General features: G+C 52.7%; 1 protein-coding gene across 4 annotated transcripts in view; it reads left to right on the plus strand.

Moving 5' to 3' along the window:
• The window catches only part of DYSF (dysferlin), a 105242-nt gene that overhangs the window by 17079 nt on the left and 60491 nt on the right, over positions 1-27672 (plus strand). For all 4 annotated transcript variants that reach the window (XM_074148316.1, XM_074148319.1, XM_074148315.1 and 1 more), the window contains exons 17-35: positions 43-158; positions 463-576; positions 1122-1299; positions 1967-2091; positions 2605-2711; positions 6885-7077; positions 7641-7796; positions 8816-8947; positions 9392-9558; positions 10166-10280; positions 10414-10519; positions 11131-11273; positions 12237-12410; positions 18044-18137; positions 18459-18536; positions 23693-23874; positions 24788-24928; positions 26206-26240; positions 26836-26860. In XM_074148316.1, coding sequence (XP_074004417.1) covers positions 43-158; positions 463-576; positions 1122-1299; positions 1967-2091; positions 2605-2711; positions 6885-7077; positions 7641-7796; positions 8816-8947; positions 9392-9558; positions 10166-10280; positions 10414-10519; positions 11131-11273; positions 12237-12410; positions 18044-18137; positions 18459-18536; positions 23693-23874; positions 24788-24928; positions 26206-26240; positions 26836-26860 — 2381 coding nt within the window. The remainder of the gene's footprint in view (positions 1-42; positions 159-462; positions 577-1121; positions 1300-1966; positions 2092-2604; positions 2712-6884; positions 7078-7640; positions 7797-8815; positions 8948-9391; positions 9559-10165; positions 10281-10413; positions 10520-11130; positions 11274-12236; positions 12411-18043; positions 18138-18458; positions 18537-23692; positions 23875-24787; positions 24929-26205; positions 26241-26835; positions 26861-27672) is intronic.

The raw sequence follows: 27672 nt of genomic DNA on the forward strand, positions 1-27672 counted from the left end.
CTTTGGGACTCTCTAACTTCTCTTTTCCCCTGTGATCCCCAGTGGACGACGGGCTTGGGTTCCTGCCAACCTTTGGTCCCTGCTATATCAACCTCTACGGCAGCCCCCGGGAGTTCACCGGCTTCCCCGACCCTTACGAGACACTCAATTTAGGAAAGGTGACATCAGCTTCTTTGCAGCACAACCTAAACTAAACTACCACTCCTTGCCAAAAGAAAGCTGCTATTAACCCTAACTGGCTTTGTTATTTGGACCCTGCACCGCATTTTCTGGCTATTCCCACTGGCTAAACACCTCTCGGTATTGCTCTGCTGCTCAAACGCTCTCTACCTTGGAAGTGCTTGCAGAAATACTTTGTCTGATCTCGTTCCTCTGCAATGAAGCCCATTGAAAGCAAAGGCAGAGCTCCTCTGTGGGGAGGGGCCACTGGGGTCCTTACGCCTGTCCCTGGTCTACCCCAAGGGCGAGGGAGTTGCGTATCGTGGCAGGATGCTGGTGGAGCTGGAAACCAAACTGGTGGAGCATGTGGAGCAGAAGGTGGAGGACATTTCCGCAGATGACATCCTGCGGGTGGAGGTAACGGGGTCTCTGTGGCGTATCTGACCACACGGGCTCTGGGGTCGGCCCTCCGGTGGCATGGCATTTGGGGCACTAGGGAAGGGGTGTAGATGTTGGTCCTGGGTGGGTAATGTCCCATAAGTGGTCGGTGAGCTCTTGGAGGGTATCTCCTGATGTGTTTCCATCCCAATGTGTCCAGCTTGCTCCATCTGAGCTGCTGCATGGTGGAGAGCAGACCATGGTAACATGGAGGGGTCGGAGATTTGCTTCAGCAGGACCCCAATCACAACTTGAGCACTATTGCAGATGTGCTCCTTTTGCTTTTTTTTTCAGGTTTAAACTGTGTTTTTTTATGGAAAGTTCTAGCCTTCTCCTTTATCAGTTTTCTCCTAAACATCTCACCCAAAATTCCTTTGATGCAATGCATGCTTTTCTTCCTTGCAATAATCTTTTCCATCTCAGAGGCCTCGCTGAGCTGGTGTGTGCCGGGGTAGTGGAGGGTCTGTGTATAGGAGAGCGGTAGTGGTATCTCCTCTATGGACATGGTTCTGTGCCTGTTGCAGAAATACCTGCGTCGTCGGAAATACTACCTCTTCGCTGCCTTTTACTCAGCCACCATGCTCCAAGATGTGGATGATGCCATCCAGTTTGAGGTCAGCATTGGCAACTACGGTAATAAATTTGACAACACCTGCCTGCCCTTGGCCTCCACCACGCAGTACAGCCGGGCCGTCTTTGATGGTGAGCAACATGGGGGTGACTGAATACTGGGACTGGCTGCCCAGGGAGGGTGTGGAGTCTCCATCCTTGGAGATATTAAAGACCCAACTGGACATGGTCCTGAACAACCTGCTCAAGGTGACCCTGCTTGAGCAGGGGTTAGACCAGATGACCTCCAGAGGTCCTTGCCCACCTCAACCATGCTGTGAAGGGGGAATATGTGACTGGGGGGGGAGTGGGGAAGCCAGGACTACTTTTCTCAGCTCTGTGCTGGCTTGAAGTGTTTTTTTGGGCAGTACCTCGGCACTAACAGTGCCCATATCTTTTCAAGAAGGAGACAGTGTTTTGGGGTGGCCTTTCCCTGGCTCCTTTGGAGCTCTTGGTCTGGCATGAGATGTTCCCACACCACTGGGATTGCTCTGCTGGTCTCTGGCCTCACTGCTGTGCAGGAGCTGCTGCAGCTGTGGAGGTTGTTGCACATCCCTTTGGACCTTGATGTGCATTGCTCAGTTGCATGTGGATTTGCAGAACATAATTCCCATCCTCTTGCTCCAAAAGAGACCCAGAGATGGGCTTCAGCCCAAGGCCAAATGCTGCACTGCCCATCTTCATCTCTGCTCTGTTCCTGAGGAGTGGGGTCCCCTCTCACCCCAATATCATGAGCTCACCAGTGTGCTGTACCCTCTAGGTTGTCAGTATTACTACCTGCCATGGGGCAACGTGAAGCCCGTGGTGGTGTTGTCATCCTATTGGGAAGATATCAGCTATCGGACTGATGCCCAAAACCTTCTCCACCATGCAGCAGACAGGCTGGTGAGTGCTGTGGTGGCAAAGAGCATCGTCTACTTCCTTTCTGTGTCCTGCCTGAGGGGAGAGGGAGGGTACAGAGGCCATCTCCAGGCTGGGTCAGGTTTGGGGTTTGATGACTTTTGTGCTGTGGAGGGGAAACCTGTCGGTGTCCTGAGTTCCCTGCTCAGCATCAGGAGTGATGGAGGGACCACCCTTATCCCCACTGGAGTGACAGTAGGGTGTGAACACAGTGCTTTGCCATGCCACCCACATGCCTGCAGATGCAGGTGCAGGAGGCAGGGACCTTCCTTCAGCTCCTGAGCTATTTATGGGATTTCTTGTTGTAATTCACTGTCATTTTCCCCAGAGCTCCAATAGCAGCAAAAGCAGAGGTGCAGAGCCCTGGTGTGACACAGGCTGGAGTTTCAGGTCATAGGGAGCAGCCCGGGCACTCACTGGGAGGGTCCTGGACGTGGGGTGAAGTGGGTTGCTGGGGGGTCCTGGCTGTGCAGCTCCTATTCCTTGCCTATTGTGTAGGAAGCAAACCTGGAGAAGGTACACCTTGCTCTCAAGGCCAACCGCTCACCGAGTGAACTGGATGTCCTGGGTGCCCAGCTGATGGATGACATCATTGCTGACTGCAGGTATTTTCTACCAGTTTTGACTGTGAGCCTTTTCATGCTGTTTCTTGCGAGACCACTTATTTATCTTGGAAGGGATGACTTCTTTTTTTTTCCCTCTGAAAAACGCCGGTCATTTGCTAATGTTTACTTCAAAGGTTGCTGAGCCAAGGCACGGAGTTGAAAAGGTGACATTTAAGGCAAGTCATAAATTTCCAGCCTTCATGCAGGGGCTGCAGCGTGGCTCACCTGAATGAGCAGCATTGTGTCGGGGCAGGAGCCAGAGCCAGGTCAGCCCAGCCGGAGGGACGGTGGGGCTCGTGGAGTGAGGAGCCACCGATGGGGCTTGCTGGTTGAGTCTTGCATACGCCACGTAGGGGGCACCCATGCAGAGCACCCAGAGGCGTTGTTCAGCTGTGCGTGGGTGTTGTGTGTCCGACAGATGAACCAGGGTTGCAGGGCTGTTGTAGGGCTGGATGGCACAGCCATCCCTTTGTCCCTGTGGGCAGCATCTGCTGCTTGGGCTTCCTGAGCACTTCTCAAGCACTTGAACATTCATTCAAGGGAGGATGGCAGGGTGCCATGGGCTTTCCCTCTGTGTAGCCTGTTTTTTTTGGGCTGGATTGTTCTTCTGTAGGGGTGAGAAGCTGCTCCAGGGAGCATCGCTGCAGTATGACCATGGTGTTTTATCCCAAGGACAGCTCAGCCCTCAGGAAGGTGTTTCAGGGACTGACCCTGCCAGGGTCTTTGGACCATGGTTCCCCTTCAGGTATGCCCATGAACATGATCTCCAAGTCCCGTCCCATGCCCATGCCCGACCACACAACTTTCCTGCAGCAGCTCCATGCCGTCAATTTGGTGAAGGGCAATAGTAGGATGGTTGATTATGTTTTTAGCCCTGGGCAAGCCCTTGCCAAGGGGAATTAAGAGAGCTGCTGAGCCTCTCGGAGCTTTCTTGCCTTGGTAGGTAGGTGAAGAGCAGCCAAGCTGTGGAGACAGCCCTGCACTAGGTGGCATAGCCCATTGGTGGCCACTGGTGGCTGTGGCTGGTGGACCTCTGTGACCACCAAACTTGTATAGTGGCTCTTGATGCTTTACCTCAGCAGATAGGCAGAATTTGGCCTTCTTGGCCATCCCTGAGTCCACCAAACCTGCTGGGAGCAGTTGTTCCCCATCCCTTCCACAAGCCTCACCAGCCTGCAGGACTATGTGCACTGTCCACCTGGGTTTGTGCCAGTCACCTAAAATTGCGGAGATGGTACTGTGCCCCTAGGTCCCCATTTCCATCCCTCCTGCTCTTTGAAAGGGCCAAAAAGAGGTTGTGGAGGGGCAGTGGACGTGGGAGTGCAGCCTTTCTGGACACTCCTGTGACACCCCTGTGGGACCAGACACCTCCAGCCCTTGCGCAAGGAGACCTTGAACAAGCTGACCTTGCTCCACAGAACTCCTGGAGGACATGCTTAAAAAAACACACACTCATACTTACAACCTCGCTATTTATTTGCTTTTAAGCCTCATAACGGAGATGTGTTTTGCCCCCCACGCATGCTGGCTCTGTTGGAAAGGTCAGAGCCATCTGACAGGCTGTTGATACCCCCGCACCCCTGGGCACATGGGACAGGACCTGAGGGATGAGCCACAGCTTTAGATTTTCCAGAGATGCTGTGCCCTCCAAAACAAATTCATTTAACCAGGAGAGGAAAAATGTGGCTGCGGGGTGTGCCAAGCCCATGGTTCCTGTGGCTCCTGTCCCTGTTCTGTGCTCAGATCCTGCAGGATGCAGCTCCTCTGTCTCTGCAAGGGCTTGGCGTGGGGACCGGGGCTGGCTGGCGAGAGTGGTACCCATGGTGAGGGCAGCTGGAACAGCCCTGATGGCTTTTGGGGGGGTTCCACACCCCACTATGCTCTCTGCCCTGAGGTGACAAGGTGAGCTGTGCAGCCAGACCTGTCTGTGACTCCCTCCATGATGCTGCCAAAGCCTGGTCTCTGCGCTCAGCCAGGGCAGAGCTGCATTCCATCTGGATTTCGGAGCGATGGGAAAACCCCCTGCCATTCTCCAGTGCTTCCCCATCCTCCTCCGGGTCTGAACCTCTCTGGTGAAATGATCCTACTGGGAAGGGGTATCTCTGCCTCCTGTTCCCAGTAGGAAAACAGTAATGTGCTGCTGGCATCGCATTGTCCACGTCTGTTTTCCAGACCTTTGTGTGAAGAGATGGCAGACTGCTGCTCTCTGGAAAAGAAAAGAATTGGAAGTAGCATACAAATGGACAAAGTTAGGGAAAGATGAGTTGTGGCAAAACCAAGTGCCCAAAACATTGAATTGCAGCTGGATTCAAGCAGCTCCTGCAGCTCCTTCACGCTGATGGGCAGCAGCACTGTCCTGAAGGGTGTGTTTTGTCCCTCTGCTCCTGGGCCTGTCTTCTGTGAGGATTTGCTCTGTGCTGGAGCTTGGAAGAGAGCTGCCAGTGAATTGACCCCTCCACCTCTCCCTGCTGGAGCTGGGAGCATGGCAAAATATGCAGGGAGTGGCCAGAGAGCCCAGATGCAGAACTTTGTGCATGTTTTTGATCATCCTTTTGGGCTTCCTCATGCTTTGTCCAATTCCAGCACATGCTTCCCCAGCTGGAAGCACAACTTTCACGTGAGGATACACCATGCATTTATGTGCTGGCAGAGCGATGCTCTCAGTTCAGCTCTTTTGCTTTTTTTTGATAATCCATGCCTGGAGTGGTAACAGCCAGAGCAGGAACCGTCATTGCGAGTGAACACAATGCTCCCATCTTTTGCCACCTGCCTTATAACCAGCTCTTTGCCCAGGAGATGACGATCCTCTTGGTCCAGGGTGGCAGAACCCTTGGGGAAGGATGGTGCTGTGGACTGCTGGGGAGGCCAGGCAGGCTGTACCAGTACCCTGGCATCCCTCCACAGGGGACCTCTCGGGTCCAGGTTGTCCACCTCTCTGCTCTTCCATTCTTAGTTGTGGTTTCTGCTAGCTCGTCGGATGCAAGAGTAAGACTTGCTGATCTCTGGTTCCCCCAGATACTCCCAGGTTTCTTTCAGATTGCCGTCATGTTGCTCCTTCCAGTTTTCTAATCAAATTAATATTAAGCAATATTAAACACAAAGCTACAGATCCCACCCAACTGTCCAGCTCTTTCCTACCTGAATTGCAAACAATTTGCTGCTTGACTGATTTCCTCCCAGTCATCTCCTCCCGGCCAGCGAGGCAGGTCGGACCCTAACCCTAACCATTGCCATGCACCAGTGGTATAGCAAGCCGCAGAAAATGAGTGGGAGGTCAGCTCATTAGCAGCTCCCTCGTAATAAATACACAAAGGAAGTGTAGACACAAAACTGAGTTCATAGAACGTGATGGATCTGACCTTGGAGGGCTTGGGGCTGCAACCTAACACGATATTTTAATTTACCTCCTTGCACAGGATGCTACTGAATGATCAGGCTAATTAGCAGCACCTGCAGTGTTCCGGCTCCCTTTGGAAAAAGCAGCAAAACCAATTCTCTTTAAGAGAAATGAAAGAACTAAATTTGTCCCTAAATTTCTCCCTAAGCCTCTTGTTAGAGGAATCCATGTTATTAATCTGGAACAACCTGCACTGACTCTATCCTGGGAAGGTACCACAGCGTGTGTCTGTTTGTGGCACATCTTGATAAACACAGCTGGGCAAGAGATGTTGTCCTTCTTATTTATCATGCAATACAAACGGGGTTTACGGAGCCCAGTCCCAACCTCAGGAGGGAACACTGTGGCTGGCAGGGGGCTGTGGGTCAGGAACTGGGAGCAAGAAGAGCATTAGTAATGGAACAACCATAAATCACTGCACTTTACATGAAAACCTCTAAATGGCTCAGTGCAGCGAAGATCCCTCCTGACTCCTGAAACGCTTATCCAGCAGCTTGAATCAATTTATAGTCCAATGTGTGTGTGTGTACGTGGTGTGCACGGCTCAGCCAAGGCCCCGTCCTGGCTGCTGTGGGTGATGTGTGGGAGCTGCGAGTGCGGTTTGAAGCTCCTTTGCTCTTGGCGTTGCTGTGTTCCACAAATGTATCTTCGGTGGCTTGTTAATTCTTTGGAAACTTGCTGAAAAGAAGGGGGGCTGGAAGGAAGGGGGAAGAGAGCAAAACCCCCATGAGAGGGCAAACAAGCTACTAATGCCTCATCTCTGCCCATCCCTGCAGCGTGACCCTGCCCGATGTCCTGGGGAAGCCAGCCAGCACCCACCTGGACCAGAACATGTACCGCTTTCGCAGCACCAACCTGGAGCAGATAGTGAAGGCAGCCCTGAAGCTCAAGCATGATGACTCGAGCCTGTCGGCAGCCCTGGAACAGGCAGAGGACTGGCTCTCCAGGCTGAAGGCCATGGCAGAGGAGGTAACTCTGCTGCGATGGTGGCAGGAGCTGCTTTTCACCTAGGAGGGGTCTTGTTCTTCCCAAGCTCAGCATCATGGTGGTGTTTTGGTGCGACGGCTGTGAGCAATCGCCCGGCGGTGTGGTGGGAAGCAGAATGGATGCTGCTCTCACAGGCAGAGTCCTGCCCCCCATGCAAGGGTTGTACACACATCCCACTGCAGTGATGTGAAGTGAGTTAGGAAGGTGATGGGTTTGGCACCTGGCTGTTGAGATTTAGCCTTGTTCATGCCAGAGTTTTACAGCAGGGTGAGTAAACCCTCAAACAAAGCTGCAGCAGCAACCTGGGCTGGATGTGGAGGACAGAGCTTGGGGAAACGTGGGGCTGCTCTGCCCTGGCCAGACCCAGATGGGACCAGGAGCTGCTGAGACAGGGTTTGGGTGGAATGATCTCACTCCATGGGCTTGGGTTGGCAGCAGGACTTGGGGCACGGCTGTGTTCCAGCCTCCCATGTCCCTCTGTGGCTGATGGGCTCATTTGGAGACTCCTGGTCCTGGTCGGACACAACAGCTTTTGTGTTTTTCAGCCCCAAAACAGCCTGCCCGATATAGTGATCTGGATGCTGCAGGGAGATAAGCGCGTAGCATACGCCCGTGTGCCAGCCCACGAGGTCCTCTTCTCCAGGAACATCTCCAACTGCTGTGGCAAGAACTGTGGGAAGCTGCAGACCATCTTCCTGAAGGTACCTTGGCTTTTGATGTATGTGCATGCATGATATTAATTTTAAAAACATTTTCCCCTAAAAAAGTATATTTAGAGAGAAAATTGTGTGGGGAAACCTGAAATCACAACACAATGGGCTGCTTTAACCTGCAAGCACCCGGGGCTCTGGGAACATCCAGAGCTGGTTGAAGCTGGTTCCTGCATGGTGAGAGCCTGGTCACGCCTCTGGTAGAGTTCAGCTCCTCTTGCATGGATCTGCAGCAGATGCTCGTGAATATCTTAATATTTCCTGCCAGTTACAGGACAGTGAAGATGGGCACAGTTTGGCCCAGACGGTACTTTTTTTAAAAAAATATGTATATTTAAAATTTTTTTTAAATGTTATTTTATGTTTTTCAAAATTCTTGACCCTTTGCCACCCCAGGAAATTTAATCTGTGGCCTCCTCTGCCAGGCACTTACTGAGCTTCTCACATCTCAAATGATATTTCTTTGGCCTTTTGCTGCGTGCCAGCTTGGGAGCAGACAATCAGTGCTGAACAAGCTCTAAAAAAATAAAGTGAAATAAAATAAACTGAATAAACCCCAAAACCCCAAGCCCAGCTGGCAGCAAAAGATGAACCAAAATATATTGGTTTTTTCTGCACTTTAGCTCTGGATGGAAAACTAGCATCACTTGAAGGGGAAAAAAGGGTGACAGAGAGAGAAAAAAGGGCAGTGAGAAATCTCCGTGTTTATTCTTTCTATTTTTGCTGAAGTATGTTGGCTGGGTTTGTTGCCCTAGCCCTGAAGGGTGTCTCCCTGAGACACAGAAGCCCTGACCACCAGGGCTTTGAAGCTCCTCAAGGTCATCCCCAAAGTGCTCTGTACACTGTTGATGTTGTCCCAATTCCCAGGGATGCTCTGTGTCCCATCTACCCGCCCTGCATCCCTGGCTGGGGCTACAGGGGCTTCATACCCACCATCCCCATCCTTGTATCCCGAGCATCCCCCATTAATATCCTTCTCGGGGATATTAATGGGGCTCTGCCTTTGGCAGTACCCCCAGGAGGAGGCGATGGGTCCGAGGATCCCAGCCCAGATCCGGGTCCAGCTCTGGTTCGGGCTGTCGGTCGATGAGAAGGAGTTTAACCAGTATGCCGAGGGGAAGCTCTCCGTCTTTGCTGAAACCGTGAGCATCTCATAGGGACCAGAATAAAGGGGTTTTTTCCTCTCCGGCGTGGGCATTGGCTCCAACATAGATGACAGGGAGTGAGCTGGACTGGGAGTGAGGGCATTGCCATTGGCAGGTGGGGGTCACATCGGCCCCAATCAACCATGAGAAGAAAGAGACATTTCCACCAGTATCCAACCTGAAAGGCTGGGGGAGAATGTCGGTAATGAGCCACAAAGCCGCATCGTGGCTTCACACCTCCTTCTGCCTACTGGGGAGGAAATCTGGGGGTGCCCATGGGGTAGGGGATGGTGGTGGGGAGGGAGTGAGGCTCTACCCAGGAGGCCTGTCCTCAGGATGGGGCTCTCCAGAAAGAAAGGGATTATTAGTGGGATTTCAAAAGGATTATTCAAGGGATTTTGTGCCTCCAATGCAAAATCCTCTCTGCTTTTGCTCCCCCAGTATGAGAACCAGACCAAGCTGGCACTGGTGGGGAACTGGGGCACTACTGGTCTGACCTACCCCAAATACTCAGATGTTACTGGCAAGATTAAGCTGCCCAAGGACAGCTTCCGCCCCTCCACGGGCTGGACCTGGGCTGGGGACTGGTTCATCTGCCCGGAGAAGACGTGAGTGATGGTTTTCTGTGAAGAGCCGAGCCTGAGTGGGCTGTTGTGGGCACCCCAAAAACCTGAGCTGATGCTAACCTGGTGAGACGGTCACCCAGAAAGCTGGATGGAGGTCTGGGGTGCCATGGGGGTTCCTTGTCTGCCCGCCCTGTCTGGTAGGCAACCGGGTTAATGCAAATGCATTGTTTCTGCAGTGGATGATGTCCCTGATGTAATGGGTGCTGCACAGGTGCTCATGGACATGGTGACCCCAGAACACAGCTCACTGGGTGCCTGTGCAAGTCCCACGTTGAGGAGCTTTGGAGGTGGAATCCCAGTGGGGTACTGAGGGGATGGGAGGGAATGGTGGATTTTCAGCACAGCTCTACCATCTTCTTGCATTGGATTTACAGCCTGTGTTTTGGGCTTCACCTGAAACATGTTGCTGAGGTCTCATGGGAGCTTTGTTGGGTGCCTTTGGGGTCGAAGAGTCTTGGTAGACAAAGCATGTGCTGGGGTGGTGTGGCCAGCTGTGAGAGGAAGGAAGACACAGGGCTGTGCTGCTGCCCATGCAGGGCTGGGAGGGCAGGAGGGGGAGCATCTGACGCCACACATCTCTGGGGTGCAGGTTGCTGCATGATGTGGATGCTGGGCACCTGAGCTTCGTGGAGGAGGTGTTTGAAAACCAGGTTCGGCTGCCTGGAGGCCAGTGGATCCACATGACTGATGCCTACACTGACGTGGTAAGGATGAGTCAGGCAGCCAGGGGCTGAGCCACCATCCGAGGCTGCAGTGGCAGGAAGCCCCCAGGGGCCCAGGGGAGATTTAGGCATCTGCTGGTCACTGTTTGGTTGAAAACACCTCTGTGTCCCACAGAACGGGGAGAAAGTCCTGCATAAGGATGAGATTGAGTGTCCTCCAGGCTGGAAATGGGAAGATGTGGAGTGGGACACAGACCTCAACAGAGCTGTGGATGAGAAAGGTATCAGAAAGCAGTTTTGGGCAACTGTCCTGTTTTTCATCCCCTTCACTCTGGCCATTGTGGTGTTTCCTTCCACGGTCCCATCCAGCATCAGGGATGATAACATCCCCTTTGTGGCTGTTTGAGCTGTCCTGCTGGCTTCAGGAGGAGAGTGGCTGTGGTGTGGGCAGTCACAAAGGCAGCGCTTTCCTTGCCGCTGGGGAAAGGACAGGCTCTTCTTCTGGAAGGTCTTACCTGTCTCCTGGTGAAGGAGAGATTGAAAACCTCAGGCAAGAGAGCAACTAAGATGGTCACAAGCATTGGGGTTGCCTGAGGAAGGAAGGACAGAGAGGAGCGTCCCCAAGCTGTGACTTTGAGCCAAGAGCTGCTGGGACACCGTGAGTCCATCACCTGGGCCTTCACAGTGGGACACGTCCATTTGGTAGCAGCATGAATAGGTCTTTATCTGTGTGGACCAGCAAACTGGGAAACTGTGTTGTGTCTGGACAAACCTTTGCTGTTTATTAAATTAAAGCTGTTCCAACCTGGACATATATGAAGAGAAGTCCCTGGGGGGAGACAAAGTGGAGGCTCTTCTCCTTGCTTCACCTAGCTGTCCGTTTCTCTCCAAGGCTGGGAGTATGGCATCACCATCCCGCCAGACCGCAAGCCCAAGGCCTGGGTGCCAGCTGAGAAGATGTACCACACCAACCGGCGACGGCGCTGGGTGCGGCTCCGCCGGAGGGACCTTGCACAGATGGAGGCCATGAGGAAGGTAGGAGAGGGGTTGAGGAGAAGAGGGTGAGAGTGGGTCGGGGATGTGTCCCTGTCTCCATGCGGAGGTGCTTGGCCTTCTGCAGAGACCTGCTGTGCTTTGGAGCCTGGTGTTCCTGTTCTCCGTGCTGGAGCAGGCAGCAGCCTCTGTGGTTTTAACCATGGGGGTTACCATCTCCCAGAGGTGGACCACTCCAGGAGCGCTTGGTTGGGCTGGGTGGGTCAGTGCCATGAAGCAGCTGAGGGGACTGGGGCTGGCAGAGCTCCTCAGTCTGTCCCCTGTCCCAGTCCTGCTTTCCTCTAGGTGGTGCAATTGGACTGGAAATGCCACCACAACGCTGCTGCTCTTCCCTCCCCCCAGCAAGTTCCCTAAGATACGTTCCTCCCTTACCAGCACATTTTCTAGATAACTGTGGCTGGAAGGCATAGGGAACCACTGTCACCCCATTTGCCAAAGGGTTGCAAGTGTCACAGAGAGGTGACACAACTCTGGGGAGAAAAAGACTTCATGGGCTTGTGACTGATGCTCCAGGGTCCCATGGTGGCAGAGCTGTGCTGGCCTTGTGAGAGATCAGAGGTGGTGGCAAAGTGGAGGGCAGGCTGGGAAGAGGGAGATGCTGGTGCTACACAGGCCTGGGAAGTCTTTGCCCCCCTCCTTGCTCAGCACAGGCATCCCCCAGCCCACCGAGACCCTTCTCAAAATGGGGTTCACCCCAGGGGCTGGTCAAAGGGCTGAATGCCCAGCTAAGCTAGAGAGGTACGGGGAGGACATGGGGTGGGACACCTGTAGCAGGCAACAACTCAAAGAGCCTGGACCCAGGTTTGGGTGGGCACCACCCCACCCCTGGAGAGTCCCATGCATAGTCAGCTTTGCCCCTTGGCTGTGCAGTTGTCACCTGCAGAGGGGCTGTAGGGCGGTGGGGCCGAACCTCCTCCTGACCCCCAACGTGTCCCTGCCCGGCAGCACAAGCAGGAGGAGCTGGACGGGGAGGGCTGGGAGTACGCCTCGCTCTTCGGCTGGCGCTTCCACCTGAAACATCGCCGGACGGACACCTTCCGCCGCCGCCGCTGGAGGCGCAGGATGGAGCCCCTGGAGCGCACTGGGGCTGCTGCTGTCTTCGCCTTGGAGGGGGCCCTGGTAGGTACCCACCTTTCCCCCCCCCAAAATTGCTGCCTGGGAGGGGGAGCCTTGTTGGGTCTGCTCCCACCCTTCTGTCTCATCCCAGGGAGTGGACATGGAGCAAAGTTCGTTATCTGCTGCTTGTTATCTGCTGCCTGGACCCGCTGCCGCTTGTTTAACTAATATTTTGGCTTTCTTAATACACTGGATTTCATAATCCTTTGGCTTTTCCAATAACTAAGTAAGAACCAACCACAGCAGCACAAAGACCCTATTATAGGGCTTTTTTTTTTTTTTTCCCCCATTTGGCTTTTTTCCCCCCTCTTTCTTTGCTCTGTGCTCCCCTCCATCCAGCATTTGAACCCAGCAGCCCCTTTGGGACACAAGCAGCTCCATGGCATTCACATACATCAGCCCTGAGCTCATGCTGGCCCCATCCAGGAGGGTCCCAGCTTCCGCCCACCCCCAGGGCTGCCGGTGGGACACTGGCTTCTCCCCCCTCACCCTGGGGCTTGTTGATGTGCTTTTCAATCAGGCGCTTCATCGCACTGCATCTTGGCAGAGGCGTCGAGGAGGATTTATCTGGAAAACCCTATAACATGGGGTGTATGTCCATGCACACGTGTGTGTGTGTGTGCCCATGGGACTGTGCAGGAACCCCCTGTGCCCTTTCTCTGGTTCTGGGGGGCTTGTGACGTCTGATGGGGCTGCCTTGGCTCTCGGCTTGGTTGTGCAGTTTTCCAAGGGCTCAGTCAAGCCCTTGTTTCGCCTTCACTAGCCCGCAAATTAAATGGGTTTGTGAGTTTGGCTGCTGTGCTGGGGAAGGGGGGGCTGACAGACCTGTCTGCTGGGGGCATCAGGAGATGTGGGTGAGACCCAGGGAGGAAACTCCCTCCCCATGTGTGTGGGGCAGAGGCTGAAGCAAAAAGGAAGAGGAGAAAAAAGCCCCATTAAAACGGCAATGTGTCAATGTGCCTGGGAGCCACTGCTTGCTTTGCTCCTGGTGATACTGATGTAGTGGCAGGGTGTCCCTGGTTGATTTAAGTGTCCTCTGGTGTTAGAGATGTGCTGCTGAACCCCAACCTACCCCAGGCTGCTGGGGCTTCCCCTTCCAACCTTGTCTTGCTTTTCCCTCTCCCCCCTTCCCCAGCAAACACTGCCCTAAGTGTCAGTGGGGGAGCACCAGGTCCCTTTGCTGTAGGACTGTGTTGCTCCCGGGAGTTGAACCATTACCTGGGCAGGGCTATGCCGCCTATCAAGGAGTAGTATTTTCTTCAGGCATGGAGATTTTGGGGATGCTGTCCCTGCAGGGTGACAGCTTGGGAGGGAGCAGCCTAGGAGAGCGGCAGGTGAATCCCTCCCCAGCCCTGGCTCCAGCTCTTGGTAGCCCGGCGGGTGCAGGACCAGCCCGCCTTTGGGCTCTACTCACTGAATTCCCCTCTACAGTAGGTCACTCTGGCTTGCCTCTGTGGCCTCATATTTTAGGGTTACTGGCTGCATTTTCTGTGGTTGCTTGGTTTTCTGTGGATTGCTTTATAAATGATCTTGTCATACTTTCTGGTTTTGCAGCTTCATGCCTTTCCAGTTCTCCTCTCTCACTTGAATGACTTGTGTATTTTTCCAGGATGCTCCATCCCAAAATAATACCTAAATTTACATAGCATCTCCCATCCAGTAACCCCAGACCCTCCAGACCTGCACAAGGTTGACCCCTCCATCCACTGGAGGCACAAGTGGATGGAGGGACTTGGTGTGATGCTGCAGAGCTGGGATCAGGGTGGTGGGCTGAAATGGAGCTGAGGATGGGAAAATACAAGTGGGTGCTGAGGGCTGGGAAGGGTGAGCACTGATTTTTCACTATATCTATTTCCAATGCTTTTTTTTAACACAGGCAGAGGGAGGTAGCTTTTGAAGTCCGAGGTGTCAGGGAAGCAGTGTCTGATAAGAACCCCTGGATGGGGCAGCAGCTGGAGTTTGGTCTGCTGCTTCCAGCTCTGATCGCACTGAAGCAGAATAAAGATGCTGTTAGGAAAGGGAGCCTGGAGCATCCCCCAGCTCAGATTTTACCCAGGTCTGGGGCCAGGGCTGCCACTGGCAAGCTACCAGCTGCCAGAGCCTCCTGAAGCCCCTCCTGTCTGCTCTGTCCCGTTCCTGTTATCTGCTGTCTACTCCGTGAAAGGCATTTGTGCAATTTTGTGGTTGTGACATGGGTTTCCCAGAGTCCATCCAGCCAAGGAGCCACACAGCAGTGCAGGGGAACCAAAGCCGAGGGAGGATTAAAATACAAACTCAGAAAGAGCAAGCCAACACCCCAAGTGCTAATTCCCTGAGCTATTTGAAAGGATTGCTTTCCAACAGGAAGATAATACCAAACATGACCAGAAGGAATGTGTCTTGGATGCAGGAGTGTGTGCATGGTGCTCAGGGTTTCTGGGCCTCCCTCTTCCCGGGGATGCTCAGTGTGCACCGCTCTGGCCTTACCAAACTGAGCAACTGTTGCTGTTAAGACAGGCTGAACCCCAACATCTTGGGGTCAGGGTGACCCAGAGCCGGGAGCAGCTGGAAAGCTGAGCCCCAGCAGGTTGTTCACCTGCTGAGGCAGGAGCTGGGGACTCCTTGGCGGAGGCTTTCCCAAAAAATCCCACTCTGACAGTGGTTCCCCTGTGGCGCTGAGCAGCTGCATCCTCAAGGCCATGCGTGGGGCTCAGCACCTTTGCAGGGTGAGCTCAGCATCTGTTCAGATGGACCCCATGGAGTATGAGTGTCTGCTCCCGTCCAGCCCAGCTCTCTGCAGTGGGAAGAGCCGGGGGGGTTGCGTGCACACGCGTGCATGATTTCTTTTGTGCATGCTCGCTCTCCCCAAGCACGTGCTCACTCCTGCTTTTGCTAAGAGACTTTGGTTTCGCTGCTCACACACGTTCTATCCTTCCCCTGACCCCAGACAATGGGGAGGGACTTTCCCCGATCCCCCATCCCATGGGGAGCAGTGTCGGGGCCAGGCAGTGTGGCTGCTGGCAGGGTGGTGCTGCCCAAAGCCGGGCCACATGCTGCTGCGAGGGCTCGTGGTGCTGCCACGTGGCACTGGGTTTCGGCTGCCTTGGATGCTATTAGCCTGATGGATTTGGGGTGCCCCGTTGGGGTGGGCTGAGCTGCCTCAGATGTTACTTTCCCACTGATTCACCTGCTCCCTCCTGCTGCCCCCAGCCGTGGACTCTCCAACATGGTGGCTCTTTCCTTCCTGGTGTGCTGTTTTCTCAGCAGTCCTTGGAGCTTTTCTGCAGTCACCCACATCTTGGGAGAGTCCCCAGACGGCTCAAAGCAGGGCTCTGCTTAGGAAAGTAGACCCGTGGTGAGCCCACAAGTGTCCTGGGCAAAGATTCCCATCCACGAGCCGCTTTGCCCTCACCATGACCACCCTGCCTTCTCCATTGCCTGTGACTTGGCATCTCTTTCCATCCCTGGGGACACCCACAAAGTGCCTGGCACTTATTGCTTCTTGCGATGGGTCCCAGCTGACTAATGGGGTGCTTGAGACCAAGAAGTTGGTGGTGCAGAAGGCTTTTAGCACTCCCTACCATACCTGAAATGTGGAGCAAGCATAACACCACTGCTTGCAGCACTGTCCTGTCATTTCCTCTCTTTTTGCCTGTATTTCACCTGTGCATCCCCCCCCTTATAAGCTGGACAGCCTTCATTTACCTTGGGCTTGCTGGCTTGGCCATCACCTCCATCATATCAGCTTGTTCCAGGGTTTCCCTCTCTGTGACAGTGTGTCCCAGCTTTTTTGGGACCTGCCATTTGGCAGCTCGCTTGTCACTGGCAGTTATTAAAAGAGAAGGATTGCAGGACACAGTGTGGTCCCCAGGCACCTCTCTGCCCTTGGTCTGATTTCTTGGAAGCCTAGAGCTGAGTTCTGCAGATCAAGGATGTCTCTGGTTTCTGATGGAAAGCCCAGTGGCTTTGCCCTGGAGCTGTGAGCTGCCCTCCCACCCTGCAAGCCCCATTTCCTCCCATCCTTGTCCAAAAATCAACTGAGGGAAACCTTTGGTTGATGGAGAGCTTTGGGTTTTCCTCGCCAGGCTGGAAAATCTTGCCTGTTTCTGACAGTGCTTACATCCCAGCTTTGGGTCTGCACCAAGTGCAATTGAACCACCACTCCCTAGGCAGGAGAAGAGCAGGGACATGAGTTAAAGGAGGAGGATGACAGCCAGGGTAGGCAGGTAGTGCCACTGGGGTTTGGCCAGGGTAGAGGACACTGGTGCTGTAGCTTGGTGCCCAAACTACCAACTGGCTGCACCAAGCGTGGCAAAGCCCGATGGCTGCTACGTTGCACCGTGGCACCTGTGCTTGGGCTCCTGCTGCAGGACCCAGCAACTGGGAACCCCATGGGGACAAGGTGAAGGGAAGAGATCATGGTGGTACTCCAACCTGCATGGAGACCACAAAGGGCAAAATATAGTCCTGAGCAAGAGCGTCTTCCAACTTGCCCTCTCCAAGGCGTGCCTTCCATGGTGGTTTGGGGTGTGAGGAGTTCCCCCTTCCCTGTGATGGACAGACTGGGGGGTGTTCCCAAGACCCTGCTGAGGGCTTGAGAGAGCAATCCCTGCGTGTCTCGGCTCCTGGTCTCCTCCATGTGCCCTTCCCCAGGCCGTCAGAGGGTGCAGGTCAGGGTGGGGGACTGGTGTTCTGCTGGGCAGAAAGGTCACAAAAATAAATGAGGACCTATTCAGCTCCTGCGGGGAGTGGGGCGAGGAAGGGAAGGCAGCTCTTGCAAACTCTCGGCGTGACCTGACCGCTGTAAATATGGTGCAAACCCCAGGGCTTCCTCTGCAGACAATGTCATGGTAATAGCGATTCCTGCCTGGAAAGGCAAGGAGGGCTCTCTGGACACCTAAGCTCCTGATACGTTTTTGGGTTTTGGGGGATCTGGGCTTTGGAAACTCCTATCCCAGACCCATTTTTTTTTTCTTTTTCCTGTTTTCCTTCTTTCTTTTCCTTTATTCTTTAAACACCCCTCCTGTCTCTCCCTAGCATTTGATAATTGAAAAATATTTAAAGATCAGATTTACACTCTCCAGGAAGTTACCTTTAGGCTCCTTTTCCTGCAACTAAATATTTCAAGCCAGAACGTGGCAATTAGGAGGTGATAAAAGGCCGGCTTTCACAGACTAACACAAGAAGAGGGAAGGGTGATGAGTAGGGTTGACTGAGGCTCCCCCTGGGCGGCGAATGGGGCATTTGCCTGCATTTGCCACCGTCTGTATCACTGTTTGAAAAGTTTATGCTCCATTAATTTTGCTCGCAAGGGGACTTAGTGAAATTGCTTTAACTACTAACTACTGCTCCAAGAATGACAAACTTTATGTAAAGGCTTTTCCATGCTGGTGAGATGCTGGGAGGTGGAATGTGAATTGGTGAGCATAGGGCTCCTTTTGTTGTTGTGTCCTGTTCCCTCCCAGCACAGCATGGACCAAGAGCTGTGTCCTCTCTGCCCTCCTGGGGCAGAAGAGCCTGAGAGTCCCTCCATGGGGAGTCCCAAAGTCCTCCTGTACACTCGTGTGGATAATACCCAGGAGGACCCCATCCCACGGGGAACCCCAGCTGCAGAGGGTGTCCTGGCATGACTGACCTTGCCTTGCTTTCTCTTGCAGGGGGGAGTGACAGATGACAAGAGCGATGATGGCAAATCCGTCTCCACCCTCAGTTTTGGTGTCAACAGACCCACCATTTCATGCATATTTGACTGTAAGGCCCTGAGGGTTGGCAGGGAGGGTGAAATTCCCTTGAAGTGAGTTCTGGCATAGGGTCTCTGCTGCGGGGACCCCGTAGCTGAGCATTTCCCATCCTCTTCCTCTTGCTCACCTTGAGTGCAGGTGGATGGAAAGGGGTGGGGTGGGCAAGGATGGAGTATGGGGTTGTCCTCCTGGGAACATGAACACGCTCGGTGCTCTCAAGGATTAAGCCAAGCTGTCCTCAGACACCAGCCTGGAGCTGATTAAAACTCAGCTATTTCCTTACATTTATCCCTGGACTCATCTCTTAATTGTTTCTGATTCCTCTGTACAGGTGGGAACAGATACCATCTCCGCTGCTACATGTACCAAGCTCGGGATCTGATCGCCATGGATAAGGACAGCTTTTCAGGTAAGCCCAGAAGCCCATGTCCATGTGTTTGGGGTATTTATTGATGTTACATGGGGGTATTCAGCAGCCATACAACAAAAGACAGTGGCATGAGGCTTTCCCGAGGCAAGCAGCCTGGTAGCTTGATTTCCCATCAGCAAAAAAAATCAGAGTTTCAAGAACTCTTATGTGAGAAACCAACCAGAAACCACAAGTTACCCAGGTCAGCCGTGAGTCAGAGCTGTTTCCTTTGCTAATAGCTCCTTCTCCCAGACCTGAGGTGATGCTGAAAGCTGGTGGCAAGGCTGGGTAGCAGACGGCCCAGGGGCATGACAAATAAAAATGGAGGGGAAGGCAGGGATGTTTACCATGGCACACTGCCTCAAGCCATCCCCCCATGCAGCGTGTGAGCTCTGGGATTTCAGGCAAGACGGAGGGCTCTGGGCTGGTGTCGAGATGATGGAGCACAGGGCAGAAACCTCCATGAGATATGCTCAGAAAAATGAAAAAGAGTGCAAGGATGTAATTAGGACCTCGGAGCAGACAGGCACCTTCTTCCGAGTCCTCATGAAGTTTCTGCTTGGATGTATGTGCCCTCGGCACCCAGCTTGCTCCCAGCTGGTTGAATCCTGGCCAGCCTCTTGCCTGCCTTTGCAGGGCAGGTGGGCAGCAGCCTCCTGGGTGTGGGGTTCATGGAGAGGATTTGTCCTGTGGTTTGGGTAAGGGATCAAGACTGAAGAAGGGAGACTCCGTTTATTAGGAATGAAAGAATTGATTGAAAATATGGTTGGAAAGGAAAATACCTAACAGTGACAAATATGTAAAACAGTTCATATTTGTTTTCATGACTGAACATTAAATTGAGCTTCTGCTCCTCTGCTCTCCATCTGGAAACTTTGCAGGGGGGATGGGAGGCAATGACGGGGGTATTCCTTGATGAAGCTGATGCCTGAACCAGGCATACTTCAGACAGGACTGTAAAAAAAGCCCTTTCATGGAAAAAAGTTTGATCCCACGTGGAGAAAAGGGTGTCCTGGTCTTTGAGTGAGGAGCTTTCCATGTCCTGCAGATCAGCGCATCCCCAGTACAGCTTCAGGCACTTCTGAAATTGCCAGACTTGAGCTGATGTGGTTGGGATGTCCCGGGCTTGAGCTTATGTTTTCTGGATTAGGAAATGAAGCTAGAATAAGATATATGCTTTATCCTTTGGGCAGGTCTGTTATCGTTCAGTGCTGAAGGGTGCTTGGGTGTAGGTGGTTTGGCTTTAGGAGCGTTTCATTTGTAGCAGAGGCTGAAGCGTGGCTGTGGGGGTATGTGGAAGGCATGCCAGGAATGGTCCTTCATGTTTGACCTGAGCAAGGACCTGCCCCCCACCAGCTGGTGTGTCCCACATCCACTTCCCAATGGGGTGGGCCATCCCAGACAGGTGGCCCTGAGCCTCTTTGGTGCTTGTGACCAAAGCTGCCTTTGCCCACACCCGTTAATGCTTTGGAGTGTCATTTTGAGGTGGGAAAGCAGGACAGTGGAGACGCTTCTGTTTGCCTCTGACTCAGAGCTGGAGCTGGGGCAACGCAAAAAATCTCCCATCAGTTCACTGCCCTGTGGCAGGGGCCTCATCTGAGATGTGAGCAGGTCCCGGGGCAGGTATCCCTGGAGCACCCACATCCCTCAGCAGCAATGCCTGCAGGCAGGACACATCCAGCATCCCTCTAAAACTGTCACTGATTGTCTGGCATGGGGATTTGCAGTGGCATGGAAGTGAAGGATCTTGGATGGGATACAGAGGCAGCCTGCAGAAGTGGTGCGGCTTGGGGACCTGCAGCGAGGAGCAGCCTGCAGGCACAGCCAGGCATCACCATGGCAGGCAGCAGGACCACAGTCCCAAAGGTCTCCTGCTTCCCAAAGTGTTTTGAAGCAGAAGGGCTTGAGGGGGTGGACAGAAATGCCCTGGAGATGTGCAGAGCACCCAAACAATCACCCAGTGTCTGCACCCACCGAGGTCTTGTCTCCCCTCTGCCTCCACAAAGGGTTTGTTGTTCGAAGTGGTGGGGACCGAGGTGATCTCATGGCCCCGATCGGCGGAGCGGGGAGGGGAGTCCCTTCCTTTGGAAAAACCCAGCCAAGGACAACATGAGTAACAACATGCCACAATGTGGAATTGTGATCTCTGCTGCCTTAACAAAGCATAAAGGAGTTCATTAAGGGGGCTTTACACAGTTATAAAAATAAACCTTCTGTGCACACGAGGGTCTAAACAAAGGGGCTTTATGGAGGCCTCCTTTAAAAAGAAGAAGAGGGAAAAAAAAAAAAAGAGCAAAAAAGCAAATCCAAATCCATGGTTTTTTTGTTTATTGTAACGCATTCTGCTTTCCTCTTACTGGAAAAAAGCGCGTAAGTGGAAAAGGTTCTTCCCAGCGTGAATAGTGCTCTCTCCAGCCGGCCACCTCGCAAACAGCCCCGGCTCATTAAACACGTCTGCTGCGGTCCGGATGCCAAGAAAGAAAATACAACCCCCTTCCCCCACGCCCATCCCTGGAAGAGGGGAAGGACTGTGGGGGATGCTGCCCTGCTCAGCCAGCTCCCCACATTCAGGTGTTTGGGGGATGCTCCTCCATCTCCAGGGTAGGCAGGACATCTTTTTCCCCCAACATAAGCTCATAGTCTCCTGACGTTGCTGGTGTTGGTGTGTGCACGCTGTTTTGCAGAGTGGGGAGACCCCTTCTGGGACTGGGGGGGTTTGTGCTGTGCCAAGCACTAAAGGTTGCTGCCAGTAGGTGTCTTGGGACTGGCTTTGGACTGATCTGGGTGGTACCCCACTGCATGCTGGTGGATCCCCATATGCTATCTGGTGCATCTGTGTCGTGCTGTGTGCCAGGTGAAGGAGGTGGCCTGTGTCCTTCCAAAAAGGCCCATGATGACTCCTGCCACTGTGGAGGTTGGGCTTTGCAGGTAACCAGAGCTCAGGGTTCCACCTAGAACAAATCAAGTGGGATACAGCAATCATGGAGGTCTCATCCCTGGATGAGTAGGTGCTATCAGATTATGAAGGGTGTTCGGTCTCCACAGGGCCTTATAATTTTATCCCATGGCACTTTTCGAGCCTCTCACCCAGCCCTTGATCCTGGTTCCGTCATTGCCCACCCTGTCTCCATGTCCAGTGCCACTGCAGGCTGGATATCCACAGCAGGTTTGGGCCACATGGTCTTTGAAGCTGTCTGGAAGGGAAGGTGTTAGAGAGGGTTCAGGTTTCACATTTCTGTTGTTAATTGATCTCAGGCTTCCTGTGTTAATTGCTTTGGTTGTTAAGGGAGGCTACTCCTCACTATTTGGTGCTGCCTCGCAGTGAGAAGCCTCTGGCTTTGTCCCAAGTTAAGGGTGAGACACCTTGTTCCCAGCTCAATGCCTATGTACAGGGGTCTGATGAGACCCTGGAGTACCTGAGACATCTGCGTGGGGCTGGCAGATGTAATGCAGCTAAGAGAGACCCAGAGCCACCTGGTATGACACCTGGAGGCCAGGTGGGATAATCTGGAGAGCCGGGAACCCAAAATCTTCAAGACATGGAGGTTACTAAAGCTCATGCAAAAGGCTTGAGAGGATGACTCTAGCAGGTTGCTGGCTGCATCCTCAGCTCCTGTCCCTTCTGGAGATATTAAAGGCCCCAGGAAGGAGACAGTAACATTGGAGTCACCTTCTTCATGGTCTGGTCTTGAGAGCAGAGGGTGAACTGAAGGCACTGCTTACCCACGTGTGCAGTGCTGGTACATTCTGCATCTCCCTGGAAAAGACTTGTTTGCATCGTGGAAACAGTTTGTGGTCTCTGCTGTGCTGGAAGACAGCTGTGTTATCACCATTGAAACACTTGTGCTTGCAGAGTCATCTTTTGGGAGAAAACCCCACACCTTAGGGCAATAGGTGAACCATTTGTGCTACCTCTCTGCTGGTGGACAGGGTGAGGAGTCCTGAGGATAACCTGGGCCAGGACAGATCAGGTCAGACAGCGAGGAAATTTCTAATCCTACAGCAGTGGAGTGCTGGGAGATGTGGCCAGGGAAGGTCACAGTGTCTCCACCAGCTGGAGTTATCCCAAGCCAGAGGATACAGGAAAGATGAAGAGGGACTCTTTAGCAGGGAGTGTAGTGATAGGATGAGGAGTAAAGGTTTTAAACTGAAAAAGGGTAGACATAGATTAGATATTAGGAAGAAATTCTTTACTCTGAGAGTGGTGAGACACTGGAACTGGGTGTCCGAGGAAGCTGTGGATGCCCCATCCCTGGAAGTGTTCAAGACCAGGCTGGATGGGGCTTTGAGCAACCTGGTCTAGTGGGAGGTGTCCCTGCTCATGGCAGGGGGGTTGTGACTAGATGATCTTTAAGGTCCCTTCCAACCCAAACCGTTGATTCTATAAGGTTGCTCTGGTTAACATGGTCTCATTAGATTAGATACCCAAAAGGTTTTTTGCAAAAAAATCCTTCATCAAAGGTTTTTAAGGAAAGGAGGCTGCTGTGGGATAAGAAGGAAGGTCTTTGCATAGATATACAGCTAAATTGTGTGGACCGTTATGGTTGCCTTGTCTTTTTGGGACAAGATTGGCCCTTTGTAAGGAAAAACTCCGTAGGCTGAGACTCTTCAGCTTGAAAAAGAGATGTATTCGGGTTGGCATGATAGAAACTGGCAAAACCCCAAGTGTCAGTGCAGGTGTGCAGGGGAGGACTCCTCCTTCTCTCCTAATCCAAGAACTGGGGAGCCTCAGATGGAGTTAGAGGGAGCTGGGTACTGAAAAAAAAAACATGAGAGGGTAGCTCTTCATGCAGTTTTGAGTTCTCACTGGAGATGTGGTGAGTTCAAGAGAGACAGGGCAAGTCTGTGGAAGACAACTCCTTTGCAGGGTTGCTAAACATACAGACATCCCATCTAGCTTGGGAAGTACCTGAGCTGTGAATAAATGGCGTGCGGAGATAAGTGCTGGAGACTTTGGCCTCATTCTCTTCTCAGTTAGAGTTTCCTGGGACATGACGGGAATGCTATTGCTGTTTCTAAAAGATCTGCAGTTCCTTCACCTGTTCACAGTCTTCCCTGCCCAGCCTGTTGGCCCTTGAATGACTATGAATTGCTTTCTCCGTCCTAGACCGGTATCTCTAATTCATCCTTTGCCTCTTATCTAACATCCCTTGCAGATCCTTATGCTATTGTCTCCTTCCTCCACCAAAGCCAGAAGACGGTGGTGATCAAGAACACCTTGAACCCCACCTGGGACCAGACACTCATCTTCTATGAGATAGAGATCTTTGGGGACCCCCAGAATGTGTCTGACTCCCCTCCCAACATCGTGGTGGAAATATATGACCACGACACCTATGTAAGTGTGTTTGCATAATCTGGACCTTCGTGATGTGAGTGTGCTGGAGTGGATGGGACAAACACATGGCACTGTTCCTGCCCTCTGGAGTGCAATGCTGTAACATCTCTGGGTGGCTCAGACATTGAGCTGGACACTCAGAAAACAAAAATTCAGCAAACAGCTCTGCTACTGATTTCCTTGGTAGCCCTGCTCTAGTTACCAAAGCTGCATCTACACTGTATTTTGCAGAGTGGCCAAATTAACCATATTTCCTCATGGAAAAAGCTTGGGACAAGATTTAAAGCGGTCATACAAGTAGGGAACCATACACTGTTGTTTGCTCAGCTCCCTAAAGGTTTCCAAAGTGCCTTGTAGTGATGGCATTTGTGGGGCTGGTGAGATATAACCTTGAGTCCTTCCTAGAAAAACGGCTGTAGCCTGTCACAAGAGCAGACTGCGTGTAAGAGCAGTGCATAAGTGAAAAGCACTTAGAACACATTTCAGGAATGTCTCAGGAACCTCTCAGGAACCCTTTTGCCCTCCCTCCTCCGAAAGAAGTAGCAAAGGCAACTGAAGATCCCATTGTAGACCAGTGAATGGGCTTTTTAAGAGCTGCTGATACTTAATGCTATACTCAGAGGTCCTGCTCTGGAAATCGTGTGATACCATAGGAATTTCGTCTCCTGTTTAAGCCAAAGTGCATAAGAAAGAGCACATTTGTAGCCCTAGTAGTTACAGTGAGGAGTTTGAAAACTTGTGTCTGCATGGGCATCAAACCCATCTTTTTTTCTGAACTGGTCCCATAATGGTTCAGACATTGAGCCTGATTTTTGAGTGACAGGGTCTCGGCTGAGATCTGGGTGTGTGGAGATGGACTCTGCTGGGAAGTGGAGCGGGAAGAAAACTCCCCATGCCTGTGATTGCCTTTCAGGGTGCGGATGAGTTCATGGGACGCTGCATTTGCAAGCCCAGCCTGGTGCGCTCACCGCGGCTCTCCTGGCACCCGGTCATCAAGGCGAACAGAAATGTCGGGGAGCTGCTGGCTGCCTTCGAGCTGATTCAGAGGGAGAAGGTGAGCTCCTCACCCCGGACCTTATCCCGTCTCTAATTGGAATGCTAACTTCTTCCTTTGGAGCCTTTCCACACCCAGCAGGACGTAGCCTTTGCTTGGCGCCGAGTTATGTCCACCCGGGCTCAGCAGCTCTGCAGCTGCCTGTCCTCGGTTTCACCAGGACGGCTGCTCGCAGCAGACCCAGCCGTGGTGCTCAGCGCTGGCTGCACTGCAGCAGTGTGGTGGGAGGCGTTTAGCAGATCTGAAGGGAAGAGACTTGGTGCTGGACTGAAGCCCGGGCTGCTGGGTACTGGTTTGGGAGGCACTGCTTGTGTCCTGCCAGCCCGGTTGGCTGTGGTGCTGAGCTCAGAGCCTCGGCACCTTCACACCGCGGGAAGAGCCTGGTGCATTTGGCCCCAGATCACTGGCCTTTGCTCAGAGTTAATTTCCGGAGGGGGTTTATGAGAGCTGAGGTGGGCGGTTACTCCTCCAGTGCTCAGTGCTGGCCTTTCATGTAACGAGCCACAGGGGAAGGAGGCTGTGCTTCGGAGCCAGTCCAGGCGGGAGAGACTCCTTGTCATGCCCCAGTGTGCTCTCGTGTGCTTTCCCACCCTCCCTGTCCCCGGCTCATACCACCCTCTCGCCTCTCTCGTCTCTGGCTTTTCCACTGGCCGTGGCGCCTGGCTGCATCCCAGATGTGCCTCTATGCCAGGGAAAGTGGATTGACTGGAAGGCTAAATCTCTCTGTCCTGTTTCTCCCTCCCAGCCTCGAGGTGCTAATTGGGAACAAGGGTCTTTGCAGCTCCCTCCTCCCTCTCTCTGATGTAGGTCCCAGCTCTGCTCCTGGAGGGATGCTGCGCTCCGAGCACAATGATGCAGCAGCTGCCAGGGGTGGATGTGCTGGGTACAAGCCTTGCTGCACCAGTGGGGGGCTGCTGGGCGGTAATCAGGGGATGTCTCTGCTGCCAGATTGGGCACCAAATCATCTGCATGCAGCCTCTTCTTCCTCCTCACCCTCCTCAGGAGTTGCTCAACCGGGTGGGAAAGACCTGGGAAAGGGAGGTCCTCTCTAAGGGCTTTATTTGATCCTAGCAAAAAGCAGCTGGGTGGAAGTGAGGCTCTGCTCCTGCCTCCTTGTCAGAGGGAGAGCCTTGCCCTTATGTCAAGGCTTTTTGGAGCCCAGGACTGGGCATGAAGGGCGGCAGCGTGTGGCTATGGGAGGACTGATGTTTCTCTGCTGGATAAAGCTGAGTTAGCACCAGGAGTGCAAATGGAAAGTGTGTGTTTTTTCTCCACAGCCAGCTGTCCATCACATCCCTGGCTTTGAGGTAATGCATTTCTTCTGCTTGCAGCTCCTAGACTCTATGGCCCTCAAACTGTCTCCTCCCCTGCCCCTACAGACCTTCTGGGTCCCAGCACCATCAGCTGCTCCTACAGAGGTTTGCAGTGGACTCTGCAGCCCTGCTTCTGCAAGAAATTTGTCCATCCTGTCTTAGGATGAAGGAATCCCCATGTAGAGGTGGCAGTTTCCTTCAGCTGCTGCCAAAGAGAGCTGAAGCGGGGCAGCTCAGTTTGACTCCCAAATCAGGGCAAATGTACCCCATTCTGGATATAATTCCTCAGGTGTCAAACACACCATTACCTTCCTGCCCTACGATAATTTCAGCATTCCCGTTGTGAAAGGCTGTGCTTCCCATCAGCTCCAGTGTGTTTTATACCCTGCATCCCATCTGGGCAAAGGCATTAACTGATGCTGGATTTTAAATGGTTTTGTTACCTGCACTGATTTTTTCACCTGGGGATGGTGGTGTGTAGGAACTTGGAAAGCATCCTTTTCCTATTCAGTTATCAGCTACAATTATAAGCCCTAGGATGGGCTTATGAATGAGAATTGCTCTAACTCTGTACTTTCCTTCTCTTCTCCAGAGTGAGCTTTCCTCCAGCCTGGATGAGGTGAGTCTATAAGATTTAGTTGTCTCTTCATCTTGGAGATTGTTAAAATTGTGCCTCCACAGGGCAGCCACTTCTTTTCAGATGAGTCAAGTCAATAGCATCAAGATTTTAGTAACATGAGTGATCACCAGCAGGACAGGGTAGATGGGTTCCATGCTTAACCCACAAAGTGTTCCCAAAGACAGGGCATGTTGGGTAATATTTAACATTTGTAGGATGTGTATGCATGAGGTCTACTGGTGTTCAGTCCTTCCAAACAAAGCCTGTAAAAGCCAAAAAGCTGGGCTGACCTTTGACTGGACCTCAGCTGAAATCCCCCTTGAAAAGTTTGCAACTTTTCATGGGGAATTCGCTACAAATTGGGACATGTGCTGGACTGTTCCAGTTGCTCTGAATGAAATAGTCTCCTCAGGATCCCCAACTGCTCCTTGGGCAACCTGTCAAAGTTGCTACCCAGACCTTGTGCATCCTACAGAGCAGATTGCCAGCTGAACCAAGCGCTGCCAGGGTAGGCTGGTATCTTGTAAAACCCAAGGCAGGGAGATGAACAAGGGGCATGTCTATTTGAATGTTGTGGTAGCCCTAGGAGGCAGTTAATCCCAAAGTCTGAGAGATGAGCTAGGAGGGACCTGAGGCATGCAAAGAGCTTGGCCACATTTCCACAAAAGGTTGAATGGGATAAACACATTTTTGCAAGATGGATTTCTTCCACACAAGCAGCTTTTACTCATGGTGTGGGGTTCATCTTTGTGCTCCATGTGGGCTGAGATGGGTGAACTCATGTAAACATAACTATCTCTCTGCTCTTTCTC

Source organism: Numenius arquata, chromosome 5 (assembly GCF_964106895.1).
Source record: "Numenius arquata chromosome 5, bNumArq3.hap1.1, whole genome shotgun sequence".
Classification (NCBI taxonomy): Eukaryota; Metazoa; Chordata; class Aves; order Charadriiformes; family Scolopacidae; genus Numenius; species Numenius arquata.